At 25.2% G+C, this 16,738-nt stretch overlaps 4 protein-coding genes across 4 annotated transcripts in view; 1 reads left to right on the top strand and 3 right to left on the bottom strand.

The window, feature by feature from the left end:
• Positions 1 to 578: 578 nt before the first annotated feature.
• Phum_PHUM479460 (uncharacterized protein) lies at positions 579 to 881 on the bottom strand (the record flags this gene model as incomplete). The annotated part of the gene is made up of 2 exons (XM_002430398.1): positions 579 to 623; positions 708 to 881. 2 exons carry the CDS (start codon positions 879 to 881, stop codon positions 579 to 581), a joined length of 219 nt encoding a protein of 72 aa, XP_002430443.1.
• Positions 882 to 2,517: 1,636 nt separating this feature from the next.
• Positions 2,518 to 10,230, bottom strand: Phum_PHUM479450 (dynamin, putative; the record flags this gene model as incomplete). The annotated part of the gene is made up of 11 exons (XM_002430397.1): positions 2,518 to 2,695; positions 2,782 to 2,960; positions 3,055 to 3,261; positions 5,246 to 5,428; positions 5,507 to 5,735; positions 6,160 to 6,317; positions 6,844 to 6,989; positions 7,181 to 7,784; positions 7,854 to 8,056; positions 8,745 to 8,968; positions 10,067 to 10,230. 11 exons carry the CDS (start codon positions 10,228 to 10,230, stop codon positions 2,518 to 2,520), a joined length of 2,475 nt encoding a protein of 824 aa, XP_002430442.1.
• An 847-nt stretch (positions 10,231 to 11,077) lies between these two features.
• On the top strand, positions 11,078 to 13,564 carry Phum_PHUM479440 (Centromere/kinetochore protein zw10, putative; the record flags this gene model as incomplete). Its single annotated transcript, XM_002430396.1, has 5 exons — positions 11,078 to 12,366; positions 12,473 to 12,648; positions 12,728 to 12,925; positions 13,004 to 13,275; positions 13,349 to 13,564. The coding sequence occupies 5 exons, from the start codon at positions 11,078 to 11,080 to the stop codon at positions 13,562 to 13,564; spliced, it is 2,151 nt and encodes a 716-aa protein (XP_002430441.1).
• Positions 13,565 to 13,982: 418 nt separating this feature from the next.
• Positions 13,983 to 16,738, bottom strand: part of Phum_PHUM479230 (uncharacterized protein) — a gene marked incomplete at both ends in the record, with an annotated part of 6,556 nt that continues 3,800 nt past the window's right edge. The window contains 6 exons of the mRNA XM_002430395.1: positions 13,983 to 14,042; positions 14,132 to 14,491; positions 14,614 to 15,298; positions 15,379 to 15,758; positions 15,848 to 16,273; positions 16,348 to 16,673. Of these exons, the coding sequence (XP_002430440.1) occupies positions 13,983 to 14,042; positions 14,132 to 14,491; positions 14,614 to 15,298; positions 15,379 to 15,758; positions 15,848 to 16,273; positions 16,348 to 16,673 (2,237 nt within the window). The remainder of the gene's footprint in view (positions 14,043 to 14,131; positions 14,492 to 14,613; positions 15,299 to 15,378; positions 15,759 to 15,847; positions 16,274 to 16,347; positions 16,674 to 16,738) is intronic.

Raw genomic sequence — 16,738 nt, 5'->3', positions numbered from 1 at the left:
AAGAATTTTTTTGTCTAAAAACGAATTGAAACATTTACACATCTCATATACCAAAATTAAATTTTATTAAAAAAAAATTAATTTTGTAAAAGCATTTAAATATTATTTGCAATTAGTATTCCTTTTATTTAGGCAAAAATGATTATTAGTAAATATTTTAAAAAATTAATAAAATATAAAAACAAAAAAAATATAAATGATATGAATGAAAATGCAATTATTATTAACAACTCTTTTTTTTCCGGTTAACAGAAAAAAAATAAAAATAAAAAAACAAAACTTTTTCAATGATTAACACAACATGTAAAATATACAAAAATCGAACAAAATTTAGAGAGAGTGAGACTTATAAAGAGAGAGTGAGAGAGAGAGAGAGAGCGATTATTCGAAAATTTATTCCAAACATTATTTTCTCAAATTTTCCTATAGAAAATAACCAAATAGGGATTTAATATTTTTTTTTATTTAAATAAATAATATTCAAGGGTTGGACTTTCTATTCAAATAAAATCATACGAAAACCTGTAAGACTATTGCTAAAAATTTGAGCTTGAGTTATGAGCCGGTATATCTACTATTTAAGAAAGTTCATTTTTGTCACTACTTTTCTCACATCTCAACACCTAACACGTGAAATTTTCTAATCAAAAAATGTTTTTTTTTTTTTATTTAAATCGGCTGGAAAAAGCATGAGTGAGTTCGTTGACGGCTGCTTGAGTAGCTGCTTGAGCGACAGCGCCCTGGACTCGTTGTTGTACCTGCTGCAAGTGTTGCTGAACTCCGCGACTTCTGTTTTTATGACAAACAAAGCCAACATTAACAATTTTTTGCCAATAACAACCGATCACCTTCTTATTGATTTTAGTAGTTTCGTGTGTCATATTAAGATTTATACATTTTTTTTTTGCATTTAATTTTTAAATTACACACCAAATTAATTCCGCAAGAAGGATGCCAAACAATTCAAAAAAAAAAAAAAATTTTTAGCAACAATTTGTAGAATAAAAATAACCCGATAAAAAAATACAAAAAAAAAAAAAAAAAAAAGTTTGACACCCTCTTTTACAAACAAACAAACAAACAAATAATAATTATAAATAATAATTCGTAATTAAATTTTTTAAAAAAACCAAAGTTTTTTTGCAAGTCAGCCAAGTAAAGAATAAGTTATAGAATAAAAAAGTTTTAAGTTTGTGAAAAAATAACAACGTTTACTTTTAAAAGAAAATAAAAAATTGTACATAATAAATTTTTTTTTATTTAAATGGTTTTTTACACTCTAAAACCTGTCATCATCAACTTTACTCTGCATACACACACACACACAATAATAAATTTTTAGGACCCTTTTATAAATAATTACAAAATAAGCAGAACAGGTTTGGCAGAAACATAAATTTAACGTGTGTACCTAATTTGTAACAGCAAACAAAATGTCGATCAATTATAGAAATTATACCGAAATTAAAATTTTTTCTTTTTCTTTTTTCTTTTTTTTTCCCAAACAAACATTTTCGGGAAAAAAAAAAAACAATGATAAGAAATGATTTAAACACCTTCATTATTAATTGAAAACAAATGATGAAATTTTTAAAATTAATAAAAACCATAATTATATATATTTTGCATTGTTTAATTATATATATATATATATAATTATCATTCATAGAAAATAGACAAAGTGGAAAATTTGTAATCAATATATGTGCTGCTTACACACCCCCATAAAATATACAAATATTTTAACTCTTGCTTTTTTTTAAATTTAAAAATAATAATAATAATAATAATAATAATAATACTACGGTACACATTGTAAACATTTGGATACAATTCCAAAGTTTTTTTTTTTTTCATAATGTAACTAAATTAAAAAAAACTATTTTTTCCCGCAATGATATTAGTAAAAAATAAACAATAATTTAATAACTAATTTACAAACTTAAAAAATAAATGAATAAAATTAATATATATATATAAATAAATATTTGTAAATTTTAAATTATTTTCCACCCTGTCAACGTTTTTTTGTTTTTGCTGGTAAAACAAAAATTATCGAAGACGAAAAAAAAAAAAAAAAAGAAAAAAATTTTTGTAAACCCAATAATAATTTAAAAAGTTAGTTTGAAAACATTAAGACCGACTTTAAAAAAAAAAAATGTTATTTAAAATTAAATGAAATTAGAAAGAATAAGAAGCACATTCATCAAATGTAAATGAAAATTTATACAAATAATGTGAAATGTGATTATTTTAAAAATAATATTATTATTATTATACTTCCAAATATTTAACGCCGGCTGAAAGCATTCAAAAGAAATTCCAAACCATAAGTTAAGTTAATATCGGACGGATTAAAACGTACAAAATACAAATAAGGCGCCTTCGCGAATGATTAGAATTAAAAAAAAAAATTATTTTGCAGCTTGTTTTTTTAAAAGACATTTAGAAGAAGGCGCGTTTAAGTAGTAAAAACCATTCCCAAAAGAAAAAAAAAAAAAAAAAACATGACAATACTTACGAAGGAATGAGTGGTGGCGGCAATCCTGCTCCTGCCGGTCTGCCAGGAGGCATCGGCGGTCCTCCGGGTCCGGGACGGTTAGGGATTGCCGGTGCAGGTCTTCCTGTTGAAGGCGGTTGAGGAGGAGGTCGATTTTGCGCAGCACCGATATTAACCTGTGGAGGAACTCCACGTCTGAAATTTTTATAAAATAAAATTTATTATATGGCTTATTATTAATAAATCGATTCAATTCGGTTTAAATAATGATTATTATTCACCTTGTGCTGTCCAATCCACTAGCAAGCCAATCATTTTTAACGGGAGGAGGAACAGGCGTTGTAACCGTTGCCATCGAGACATCCCCAATGATTTTAAGTGCTTCCTTGCAAGCGTGATACATACGAAGCATTTCTTCTCTTTTTAAAGCCTCTTCTGGACTTTCTTCCATCATTGTAGCCTAAATACATATTTATACACACATATATATAAGCACATATTTATTTCCAAAATTTTTTAAATATAAAGTAAAATAAAAAAATTTATTACTGAACCTGATCACCAGAAGCGTATAATTGAGCAAGGAGCTCTCCATTGATAAAATCTTTGGCATTATTAATGATTAACATCATTATAGTCTTTGGAACAAGATCTTTTGTAGTTTTGGTAACAATTTTCATATAAGAATCAACTAAGTTCCGAATAGTTTCAACTTGTCTTTCCAATTGAGGATCCATCGATGATGAGCCTTCATTGCTGCCCTGAAAATTGTAAATTATGAATTTTGAAAAATTAAAAATATATTAATTATATAAAATTCTAAGCAATTTTTAAAACTATGAAATTTTAGTTTTTTTTTTTTTTACTTAAATAACAAAAAAAAAAAAAAAAAAAACGTTTTAATAAATTATTAGCAATCAAAAATCAATGTAAAATATTTTTGATATACCTAATTCATTAGTAAAAATAAAAAAAAATATAACACGTATCAATAAATTTGAAAATAATTTAGTAACATAAATTCATTATAGAAATATTAACCTCACAATAAAAAAAAATTTTTCTAAATATTTTTTTTTTTTTTAAATTTAAAATTTAAACTAACTGCAAATGAAAAAAAAAAAAAAAAATTATTGTAATTAAAATTGTACGAAAAATGTAACAAGTGCATGAATTAAATGTAACTACCATGTTTAAAAAAATGAACAAAACGTATTAAAACAAAAATTATGTTTTGTGTGCTGTACTAATTTAATACAATTACGAAATTAAAAATAAATTAAACAAAAATAAATAAAAAAAAAAAAAAATTTGTTGACAGGTGAGCTCTACTTTACGAGAATAAAAATTAACAAAAAAAAAAAAAAAAAAAAAAAAAAAAAAAAAGGGCATTTAAAAATATTTTAAGTGAATTAAAAAAAAAAAAAAAAAAACTTAAATAAAAGTCAAATTTTGTAAAGGTTTATAGTTTTGGGAAAAAATAAAAATCTAATTTCAAAGGGGAAAGTCAGGTATTGCCTTTAACATTTTACTAATTAAAATTAATAAATATTTTTAGTAAAATTTAAACGAGTTTAAAACAAAGTTAACGCTACTAAAATAAAAAAAAAACTAATTTTCAATTGAATAAATTTTCAAAAACCTAATAATTTAATTAAAAAACCTAATTTTACAAAATTATTACTTAATTTTAATATGAATGAATGAAAAAAATTTTTTTTGAAAGTATACTATATGTATTTTTTTTTTTAGCAAATGTTAGGCAGAATAAAATATTTATTTCGAATGAAAGTATCATGAAATAATTTAAAATAATTAATTATTAGCTTTGATTTACCGGACTTGGACAGCTACCTCAGAGAAATTCCAATTTTTAAAGGAGGAGGAAAATACTTTACAGCTATCCCGTATTGCTGTTTTATATTTTTCATGTATCATCTGTCGGGGGAAATAAAAAAAAAAAAAAAAAAAAAGAAAAATTTTCAAGCAAACGATAAAAAAATAAAAAAGAAGCTAATTTATCTATAAAATAAAATAAATAAATATATAAAAAATAAAAAAAAAAAAGCCGTCTCTCTATAAAGTCTAAGTAAACAGCTTTGATAATATTTTTTTTTACGAACCTCATACCCTTCCTAGCAGGATGTTTAACAATAAAAATTTTTTAAAAATTAAAAAATTGCAAACAAATAAGCACGAAATATTAATGCTATTAGTTAATATTAACTAACAAACTGTTAAGAACAAATTGTAAGTAATTTATAAAAAGCAAAAAAAAAGCAAAAAGAAAAAAAAAAAAAACAAATTAACGACGGTGAAACAAATGCACCAACTTCAATCAAGTTTTCTTCTTCCGCTTTATTACTACATACCCGAGACCCAACCTGCGACAAATTATAAAGTAGTTAAAAGATGATAATAGTAAGAATATGTAATTGGGGAATAGGCTGAGGAAAAACGTAGACAAAATTGCACTCATGGTAATCAAATCTTGATCGTAAACGTAATGATAGTAATTTAACCCCTGATTAACCTAAATAAATAATTTTTAACCTCCTACTTTGATTAAACAATTATTAAAAGGGTAACCTACTTCTTGTTAGCATTTAGTTAATCATTTTGAATTATTAAAGAATACGAAGAAAGAACAAGACGACACTGTTTTTTATTAAATTTTTAAAAGTCGATGATTGTATATTTTTCTCTAAAATTTACTCTAAAAACAAAAAAAAAAAAAAACTTTACCTCCTCTCCGTTGGTAGGCTCCGTTGATTTTTCAGGATAAACACCTGCTCGAAGGAATGAAGCTTTCCACGAATCTACTTCCTCTTGAGTTTCGCAACTGAGTTCCAACTGTTTACAATCTTTATATACATTTCTTCCTTCTGGATTAAATAATGCAAAAGTGTGCCTTCGAGACATGAAGCCCTAAAAAAAAAAAAAATTTGATTTGTGCTCAAGTCCATAATAAATTAAAATAAAATTTTTAAAATCTAATTTATTTACTTGTTCAACATCTCGAAGCTTAAGACCATCTAAAGACAACATGTATTTTTTTTCTTTTTCTTCTTCGTCTTTGTACCAAGATATATTTTCCGATGTTAAAACAAACCAATAATCTTTCGAACCTCCTTTCATAATGCCCAAATTGTGAATGCACATGAAACCCTTTCGAATAACCTGGTTACCCAATTTTCTTCCACTTTTAACCGAATTTTCCGTTTGATTTTGGGCACTGCGAAAATTAAAATTTTTTTCATTATGCAACGTTAAATCTTTGTTACTTAAGCAACGTAAATTCTTACTATTATTTACTATTATTGTTAATAATTTTCTATTTTTATTAACTAAAAAATAAAAAAATGTCGAAATGAGTTATTCAATAAAAAAAAAAAAAAAAAAAAAACTTAATTATCATGGACTGCTGCTGATGTAAAACTGTTTTGATTTGCATTTTTTTTTAAAGAAAATCTTACTTGGCAAACCCAATGAAGTCTTCGTGGTTCGTATTCATGTATGCAAGCTCGCAATCGATAAGCAAAATAAGCTGTTCCTTGCACATTTGCTCTCGTTGTCGTATATGACTTGTTATAATGGCTTCGGTCTGCTCCCGAAGTCTGGGATACCTCGCCATCTAAATAAATAAAACTTTTACTTACTTTGCAAATCCAATAAAATCTTCGTGATTCGTATTCATGTAAGCTAATTCGCAGTCTATCAATAAAATGATTTGGTCCTTACATGTCTGTTCACGTTTTCTAATATGGGTTGTTATTATTCTGTCAGTTTCTTCCCGAAGCCTGGGATACCTATTCATCTAAGGTTGTATGAAAAAAAAAAAAAAAAAAAAAAAAATTCAAAAGAAAAAACAAAATAAAACAAAAATGAAATAAAATATTAAAAAATAAAACAAAAACCATAATTTAAAAATAAATAAAACAAAACATTATGAAACCCCAATTTAAAAAAAAAAAAACTAATGTTTGAAAAATAAATCAATATAATGAAAAAATAAATAAAAAAAAAAAAAATAAAAATAATTAATTTAAAAACTAAAAGTGTGTCTGTTTTTTGTCCAACTTATTCTCGTATTTAAGTAGGAGTAACGTAGTTAAGTAAACTATTTTTTCCGACTTTCAAAAGAAACGTTTAAAAATCTAAATATTATTACTAAAACAAAGTACGTAGGCAGTTAAATGTGTAAACATACGAAATACATTTGTACATAATAAAAAAAATTTTTTGCCGTTTATAAAAATAAAATTTTTTTTAAAAATTATTTGGAAAAATTAATTATTGAGTATTTAATCGTAAAATTATGAGAATATTTTAAAAAATGATACCTTATCAGTACAAACTCTAACAACATTGGATAATTCTTGAACGACTAGATCAACACATTTTAAACTAGGTTCTTTTAATCTTGAAATTTGCTTTTTTACAATTGCTTCAAACGCCATGTCCGGAGTAAATAATCCAACTCGAATACCTGTAAAACATTTAAATATAATATTAAAAAAAAAAAAATTAATAAGTAAAGAAGCTGCACAAAAAAATTAAACGTATACTAATTTTTTGTTTCAATGCGATTCCAATTTAAAAAACCATTCATGTACTGTCTCAATTTTACTGTCAAATTTTTTTTCTATTTAAAATTTAATAAAGAAAATTTTAAATTACCGTGAATATTTCTAATAGCAAATGCTATTTCTCTTCTTAATTCTTTTTCATCAAATTCCATTTTAACAATTTCAAAGGGGAATCTTTCGTGGAATAATCTATTGATTTTAGCACCACCCGACAATTCCATAGTATTTATCTGTGCAGAGCCAGAGCCCTCAATTGTTCTTTCAAAATCTGATTGAAGTTGTTGAATCATTTGCAACATAGCCTTTGTTTTGATTGCCGGATCATCAGGCCTAAAATACTTATACTGTTCTACATCTTTTTCTAGTGTTAAAAGCTGTTTTTGTAATTTGTCTCGCAAACCAGGAAGTGTATCTCTAATGTGGTTTGTGAGTTGTTGATTAAGAACCCTTTGAAGGTACGGAGTTCCCAAACGATCGGCTATGTGACGATATTGTGGATGACTCAAAAAAAATTTTCTCTCTGCTGCCAAAGCTGCACTAATGTCTTTTCGTCCATCTATATCCTTTTGACTTCTGTTAACCACTCCGATATAACCTCGTCTTAGTGGTAGCAGTTTATTTTCCAAAATATCTCTGGCGTCGGTTCCTTCGTCCATGAGATCCAATTTTGTAATTACACCAATCGTACGGATCCCCTTTAAATTGATTTAATTAACAACTGATTCTAGTTTACATTCGTTTTATCGTACATATTCATACAATACCTGAGGGTCTACTTCTTTAGCTAGTTTAAGAGCATCACTGTTGGCTAAATCAGTATTGGCTGGAGTGACAGCCAAAATAAGACAGTTTTCTTTTGTTATAAATTGAAAAATCATTCCTTTGATTTGACTTTCGATATCTGCCGGTTGATCACCCACAGGGACTTTTGTTAATCCCGGTAAATCGATTAAAGTCAAATTGAGAACTACAAAATTAAAAAAAAATAATTATCATTATCAGTTAAAAAAGATTTTTAATTAAAGTCAATCATTGAATTAAAAAACTTTTTTTTCAATATCTAAAGATCAATTGAGGTTATTTTACAAACTTATAATTCAAGTCTTTTTAAATTTCATTTTGAGAATTTGAGAAAAAAGTTAAAAATTAATTTTATTAAAATCATTAAATTTGTTGTTTGTTAAAAACAAGGGGCAATGGCAACCTTAACCAGTAGCCTAATAATGAGTCATAGATAAGAACTTATATATTATCAAATATAAAAAGGAAACAAGAAAAGCTATTTTACGAAATGGCCATTCACATTTTTACGTCTACTACAATCTTATACATTAATTTTTTAAAATATTAAAAAAAAAAAAAAAAAAGGCACACCTACGCTTTATCTTTACAAAACTTTTTTTTTTTTTTGAATTATTTAAGTTTCTTTTCAGTAATATTTTCAAATTTTGTTTAAAACTTGGGTCTCTTTTTAATCAAGGAAAATAAAAAATTAATGACTTTGCCTTTCTTTCTTACTTATAGTTGTAAATAAAAACTCAAAGATAAAATTTTGTAGTATTCAAAATTTTGAAAAAAAAAAAAAAAAAAAAAAAAAGTTTTTGATCATAATTCTCATATTTTAATATGTTTAATTTTTTTTTTCTATAACTTACCATTTGGTGAATAAACCCTTAAATTGATTGGAATATTTGAAATTCCCTTATTTGAACCTGTAACTCTGTCTGTTTCTGCTTCAATTTCCAACCTGACTTCATTAAAATCAACAAATTTTTTTCCTTTGCAATGTAGAAATTCTGCATATTCAACTGAAGCATTGACTAATTGAAGAATTAATGGTCTACGTGTGACGATACCGGAGCCTCGTGGTAAAAAATCTCTAAGAATAATATTTTTATATACAAATGAGAAAAACAATTTAAAAAAAAAACTAATAAGTTTTTTTCTTTCAAATATATTTTTTTAAATTAATTATAGTTCAATAATAGTAATAGATTTTTTATTTAAAAAAATTTGATCTATTGTATACATTGAAAAACCTAACTTTTTAAAAAAAAATAAAAACAATAAGCAATATGAAGCTTATTCCAAATGAAATTTTATGCTTTTTTGACAAATTAATAAATCAATAAAAAATAAAACAAAGAAATTTTTTTTTTTTTATTCAAAGATGTAACCACAGTTTTATGAAAGAAAATTTTTTAGATAATTGATTAAAAAGAATTTCAGATATTCCATTCGGTTTAATTTTTGCAGTAATGTTATAATAGCAATTTACTGCATCATACTTCATACTTGACCTAAGATCAACATTTTAAATTAATGTAAAATTTAAGTTAATAAATTCATTCCACCTAAGATTCTAATTTTAATTCTTAAAAAAAAAAATATCCTATCGACATTTAATATCAATTTAAAATGTATCTTTACATTTGCTTCTGGCAATTAAAATATGAGTCATTTAAAATGAAACTTTTCATTGAAACCCTTCCTCTGATTATGACATTACTTTAAAAATATGTAATCAATTAGCATAAATTTTGGTAGTTTTTAATTTATCATGTGGCATATTTTAAACATAATAATATTTTATTCATTTTTACTACTTAAAATGGAACCAAATTTAATATTTCGGCTTATTTTCTTACATAATATTGCAAAAGAGAGATGAAATTTTTTTATATAATTTTTTTTTATGAGTTAATTTTTGAAAAAATTAAAAAAAAATTTTTAATAAAATAAAAAAAAATATTTTAGAGTGTATTTCTTTTCAATTCTATGCATGAAATCGGGCATATTATGTCAACAGAAAAATTTGGCAGTTAGCCAAAAATATTTGACAGTCGATCGATAGAATTGCTAGCCTTACCTATAGACTTAATATCAATTATTTTCAAAAATTTATAAAACATGTAATACAAATCATATAAAAAGTTAAGGTTTTTTTAAAAACGTTTTTCTAGAGTATGAATTTTACCTTCCAACGAAGTTCTCCAAAACCGAACTTTTTCCAGCGCTTTGTCCACCCACCACAGCTATTTGTGGAAGATCCAGCTGCATGTGTACACCCAACTGTGTAAAAGCATCTTGTAATTTATTAACTATGGGAATAAGCTGCTCCATTCCCGTATTCCCCGCCATAACTACAATTTTTTTATTCTTAAAACACTGATTAATAAATTTTACTTCTTGCTACGGAGACGGAGAAAACTACCCAAGATGGCCGATAATTTTGACATACCAACTGCGCAGAAGCAAAAACGATCGAAGTTAAAAGCTCGTTTAAATATACTGATTATTCCGTTATTTCTAAATTCTTAACAATTTCTTAATATAATTTAGCTTCTCACTACTTTTTTAACTTTAAATGTTTTAATAAAAAAAAAAAAGAATCTTTCATTAAGCACAAAAAATTAAATTTTAGTTTTTAAATTATTATTTTTTTATAATTCTTGTAACACTCAATATCATTTTTTCGTTCCAAAAATTAAAGGTATACTTAGATTTTGAGAAATTATTTTTTTGAAACGTGTCTCTAGATAAACCTAAAATAGATAAACCTAAAAAATATTTTACCGCCATCGGCTGTCCCAGATTTTTTCTTTATAATTCAAATGATACGCAAATAAATTAGAAAGCGTTCAAAAAAAAATAAGCAGCTGATTAATTTTAATTTTTTGATAATCTAATTCAAAGATTTTATAAAAAATTTATTTCAAAAAATTTTTTGAACTTTCACAAGTTGGTTATCGTGAAACTATTATTTATAATACGTCATTTTAATATCAGTGGCAAAGCAAATTGAAGTAGATTTATGTTTATAAGTAACATATATTTGCATTTTTTTTGTGTGTGTTAATTATTAGAAAATGAGTTCCGATTATTTAAAAGAAATATTAGGAAGTGGAGGTATTTGCTTGTTGTTTTTAGCATATTTTGGTAGCTTGTCTCAATTTAAATCGAATTTAAACAAGTGATATTTAATAATATGCTTTCAGATGGTCCTTTACAGAACGTAAATGCTTCAATAGCGAGTTTAATTAATCGTAGAAATAGTTTAAAAAGCAATGTTAAAAATGTTGTTGAAGATCAATCAAGTCAATTTAGATCTGTTTTTAAAGATAACAAAATTTTAAAATCAAAAGCTGAGGAGTTACTTAAAGAAATGTCTCTAATCGAAGATGATCTTGATGAAAATTTAAAATTAGAATTGTCTAATTGTTCAGGAGATCTAAATATTTTATCGTGCTCTCTTAAGGAAATTAATCTATTTATTGGTATTTTAAAAGAATTACTTGAAATTCATACAATAGTTTCTGAAGCAAAAAATAAAATTGATAAAAAACAATATTTGCAATGTGCTGAAGTATTAGGAAAAGCTAAAGAAAGCATAAATTCAAATTCAAAAAGGTTTCAGCAGCTTGAAGTATTTAAAGTTTTGGAAAAACAAGTAACTGTATTAAATGAACAACTTGTTAATGAAATATTAAACATTTGGGAAACATGTATAAATATTAATGAAGATGATAATTTAAAAAAAAATAATAGCACAACTCAAATCACATTAACCATTAAAAAAAATACTTTGAATGAGTTGTTTGAAATATTAAAAGTTTCAAGTCATTTGAAATGTAATATATTTGAAAAAGAATTTAGTTATAATATTTTAAATAAATTCTTAAATAAAATTATTTTAAAAAAAACTTGTTTAGAAATAAGTGAAAATAATACCGATTTTATTTTACTTCTTAAAATTTTAAATGATGAAAAAAAATCAAATTGTTCTGAAGTCTTCAGTAATATTAAAATTGTTATAAATTTTTTAAAGACACATTTTACATTTGAAAATGAGAATGATCATCAAGCATTTTTAAAAACAATTAGTAATTACATAGCAGAAGATTTTGTAAAAAGTTTAATTGAAAATTTTTTAAGCGAAGCAATACCCAACCATACTAAAGATTTTGAAAAATTTAAGGGTATTTTACAAGATGCAGAAAATCTTGAAAAATATTTTCAAAGTGTTGGATTTTTTTCTGATGGCTTTTCTCCAATAACTAATTATACTCGAAATATTAATGAATTATTTACCGATAAATTTTGCCAATCATTTTTAAGTAAAGCTAGGGATATTATGAAAAAAGACCTTCATAATGTTGCTAATTCACAAAAAATTAACAGCAACATTAAAGTTTTACCATCCAGCTGTGTGAGTGTTTTGCAGAGTAGAATGAACATCCAAGAAGATGAATTTACTTTTATTGCATGTAAAATTAGGTTAGTATTTTTTTTGACGATTTTCAATTTTGATGTAAAAATGAAATAAAAATTATTTTAAGCAACATATACATTTAGTTTAGCTAAATATACATCATTTTTACAGTAAACATGCTAATGAACTTGTAGCCTTGGTAAATTCTTTAATGACAGAAATAGAAAAAAGTACAGATTTGAATATTATTCGTTTATATTCTACTATAAAGAATATTTTTGAAATGTATTGTGCAATAGTTCCTATTCATCACAAAAAATTCATGGAATCATTTCCGCAACAAGTAGGTGAGTCTAAAAATTTTTAATTTTAATATAATTAAAGCAATATATATTATAAAAAATTAATTTCTTTTTTTCATTTTAGCATTGTTTCATAATAATTGCTTATATTTTGCACATAATTTAATACACATTATAACAAAGCTTTTTAAAAAAATACCTGAAATTTTAGTAGTAGCTTTTCTAAATGAGGCTATCGTTTTAAGATCTGTTGCTGCTGAAAAATTAGAAATGGCAGTCACCTTTCAAAGAAATCAATTAATCTATATTTTACAAGACTCTGGTGAGTATGCCTAAAAAAAAAATTAATTATTTTCAAGTTATTAAAGAATAAACATTATTCATTGTATGCAATTTTTAGATTATGCTACCCTTAATGAAAATTTAGCATTAAATCCAACTTCAGAAAAAAGTATTCGTCAGTGCATAAGACAGCTACAAATACTTCAAAATGTTTGGCAAGATGTACTTCCATTGAATATTTATAATAGAGCCATTGGCTTCTTGGTTGATGCCTTAATTGAAAAACTAATCGGTTTAATACTACCGGTGGAGGATATATCAGCAAAAACTGCAGGCGATTTAGTTTCTGACTTTACTATTTTGTTAGAAAAAATTCCTAAATTGTTTTCAGTATGTAACTAAATAACTGTAATTTTTTTACAAAATTATTTTTAATTTAATAGAATTAATTTTTTAATTATAGGAAGAAAAAGAAATTTTTAGACATGTTAAAAAATGGCAAAAGTTTACAGAGTTTGTACTACTTGTAAAGGGATCTCTTAAAGATATAGATGACAGGTGGGCAAATGGTATGGGACCACTTGCAGCAGAATTTACAGCAGAGCAAGTAAAACATTTAATTCGTGCTTTGTTTCAAAATTCTGATAGGAGAGCTGCTTTACTAGCAAGAATCAGATAAGAAAAATTTAAATATTGATATACTTTACTAATATTTTAAAGATATTGTTACTAAATTAATTAATTAATGTTGAAAATAAATAAATAAAAATGCTGGGCAAAAAAATTTATTGTACAATTAAAACTATACAAAAATGTTTAAAGGTTTTATTTTACAATTTAATTAATTTTTTTTTTTAAATTGGTAATTATCAATTATTTATTTATTTTAAAAGCTAATTCACATAATAAAATAAATTTTTTATCAGTAAATATTCATTATATCTTTTAATGTGTATTTATATATACAAATAAAATCAACTGATTTCAAGTTATTATTTATTCATAATAACTTCGAATTATGATATCAATAATAAAAATTATCAAATTTAATTTATACTGACAAATTATCACAAAATTTTTCATAAATTTGTTTCCTTTTAAAATAAATTTCGACAAATTGGACATGTTGAATTTATACTAGTGCTGAACCATTTATACTAAAACATACAAAATTTCAATTATTAAAGAATTGATTTTTTTAAAAATAATAATAATATAATATAAGTAAACAAATTTTATTCCTTACCAAACAATTGGAGTGAAATTTTTTCTTGCACGTTTGACAGCAAAGCCTTGGGATTTCAAATGAAGAACCTTGAAGAATGGAAAAGCATATGTAACATTCTTCCACTCCCTCAAATTTTTTATCTAAATTACTTTTCCAAATGATTAAAGCGTCCCATATGGTTCCATTTTGATGTATTAAATATTTGCATATTTGAAAAAGTAAATTTCGCCATTTTGAAGTTCCCACAATCACATTACTCGACTCTATTTTGGCCGGTCCGAGTGGGTAATTCGAAGGAAGCGTTATTATTAAATCCATTTTTATTTCATCTATTGTGTATATGGCAACAACTTCTCTCGCGTTGGGATGTGTTTTAATCTTAAAATATAAAATAAATGATTAAAACTTTTATTTTCAACATGTGACAATTAACGATGGTCAGGCCACAAATCAACGTATCCCGTCCCCGGGAAGTTTTAAAATAATAATCAAACACATACCTCAATATTTTCCAATCCATCATTTCGGTCTTGCTGAAGACTTTTAAATTCATTTAAAATTAATATAGGCGAAACATAAAGCCTGGTCACGTTGTCAACTAGATTGGAAGTTTTATTTTCCATTTGTTTCCACCATTCCCTTACGTAATTGGGTAACTTTTGCAAAAATGATTTATAAACCAAACAAGCCAACTGTTCGATGAGTTTGCTTTCGATCGGTTTACGATGGAATTCTAAAGAAAAATTATCTTCGAAATACGCAACGTATTCTTTCTCGGCTTTGATTCCGTGCAAGACAGTTTGAGGCATTAATTTAAATATTGAATTGAGTAAAACGTCAATGAAACCAGCATCCTGCAACCAGTTTCCGTATAAAACACGCAATGAAGAATGTGCTTGCCCACACGTGTTCAAAATAAAACACCAAAGTAATAAATAAGAATGTGTGTATGTAAAAGAATCGGTAAAAGGTTCGACTATGCAATGATCGCCAACAAAAAAATCCGATAGTAAAATCTCGATGATTCCTTGATTTTCTGAAATTTCTTTTTTAAATTTTTTTATCGTCCAATTATCATTCGTTTCCTGTATATCCGACGTAGAACCTTCCTTTTCATTTTCAAATATTTTAGACATATTATTACCAAACATTTTTGTATCTAATTTAACTAATTCTGGAATCAAACTTTATATACAAAAAAAAAAAAATTTTGTTAATTAAAATTAAAATGAATTTTTTTTCCATTTAAAATCAAAAATGTTTACCTCAAGCACATGTTATAAGCTGTTATTTGTATAAAAACGTGGGAAGACATCATCAAATTAATGCATTCATATAGTAAATCGATGCTTTCATCATTTTTTTCACTTTTTTTCAATTCCAAATCCGATAAAACGCATTCGCTGACATTTTGCAAAATTGTTATGCAGTGAGGAGGAATATTTGTCTGATTCCAATCATTTACGGATTTTCTCCATGCAAAATAAATTTCATTATATATTTCAATTTGAGCTACTTGATTCCATGCCAAACACACTTCCGGAGATATTCTTTCTTCCACAGGTTTGCTACAATTATTCCTGAACATGTTTCTAACACTAAGGTATAAACGAGATATGCTTAAAAGCATCAACAAATCATTTTCCTAAAAATTTAACAATTTTTTTTTTTTTTTAAAATATAAAACCGATAATTACGACCGATTATAAACAAATCATAAAAAAAAAAACAAACCGAAATTTTAGATTTTTCCACAATTTTTTTTAAATAATTATGCATATAAATAAAAATGTCGTCCCAAATCGATTCGGAAATTTTATCGTGATAATTATTCTCGATGAAATAAGATATGGTTAAAATATATGCTCGATGAATTTGCAAATTGGTAATCTTAGAATTTTGAAAAGATTTGAAATAATTTTCAATGGAACATAAATCATCCTCGTCTTCTTTTTCATTTTTAACCAGTTTTAACGGTCGTTCATTAAAAATTTCACTATAAACCGGCTTTAGAATGTGCCATATTGTTTTTTTATCAAAGTATGTTTGATTATAATGAAAAATAACTTGTAATTCTGCTTCGTTAAAATTTCTCACCACCTTTCCAGCAATCGATTTTAAATTATTGATTAATTTTTTTAAATCTCGAAATTGTTTCGTCTGAAAGAAAAATTTGATGGTTGAAAATGAAGGCCAATAAAAGTTTCAATAATACATTAAAGTACATTACTTACAGAAATGTAAAATTTTTGAAAACGTTCAAAAAGTGCAAAGCTCATAAAAAATTTACAAAAATCCTCTTTAATATTTTGAATTCTATTTTTAATGGCGTATGATTCATTTAATAAAGTTTTTAAGTCTTCACATTTAGAAACGGAGGAATCTAAATTTTTCTCTTCCTTATCCATTTTGTCAACCTCTTTGTTGTTTTTTCTTATTTCAAAGTCGTCCATTTTTTCATTTTTCGTTAATATACAATCCTCATCTTTATTTTCTCTGTCAAAGAGCAAATCAAGAGTGTTTCCCACATATATATTCCATTTTAAAAATTTTTTAATGACTTCTACATCGAACGGTAAGTATTTTTCCCAATCGTTGGAAAATGGACAATTAAGAAAATCGGTA

Source organism: Pediculus humanus, genomic scaffold, assembly GCF_000006295.1.
Source record: "Pediculus humanus corporis 1103172108255 genomic scaffold, whole genome shotgun sequence".
Lineage (NCBI taxonomy): Eukaryota > Metazoa > Arthropoda > Insecta > Psocodea > Pediculidae > Pediculus > Pediculus humanus.
Note: the sequence above shows the minus strand (reverse complement) of the source record. Positions and strands in the feature narration are given on the sequence as shown.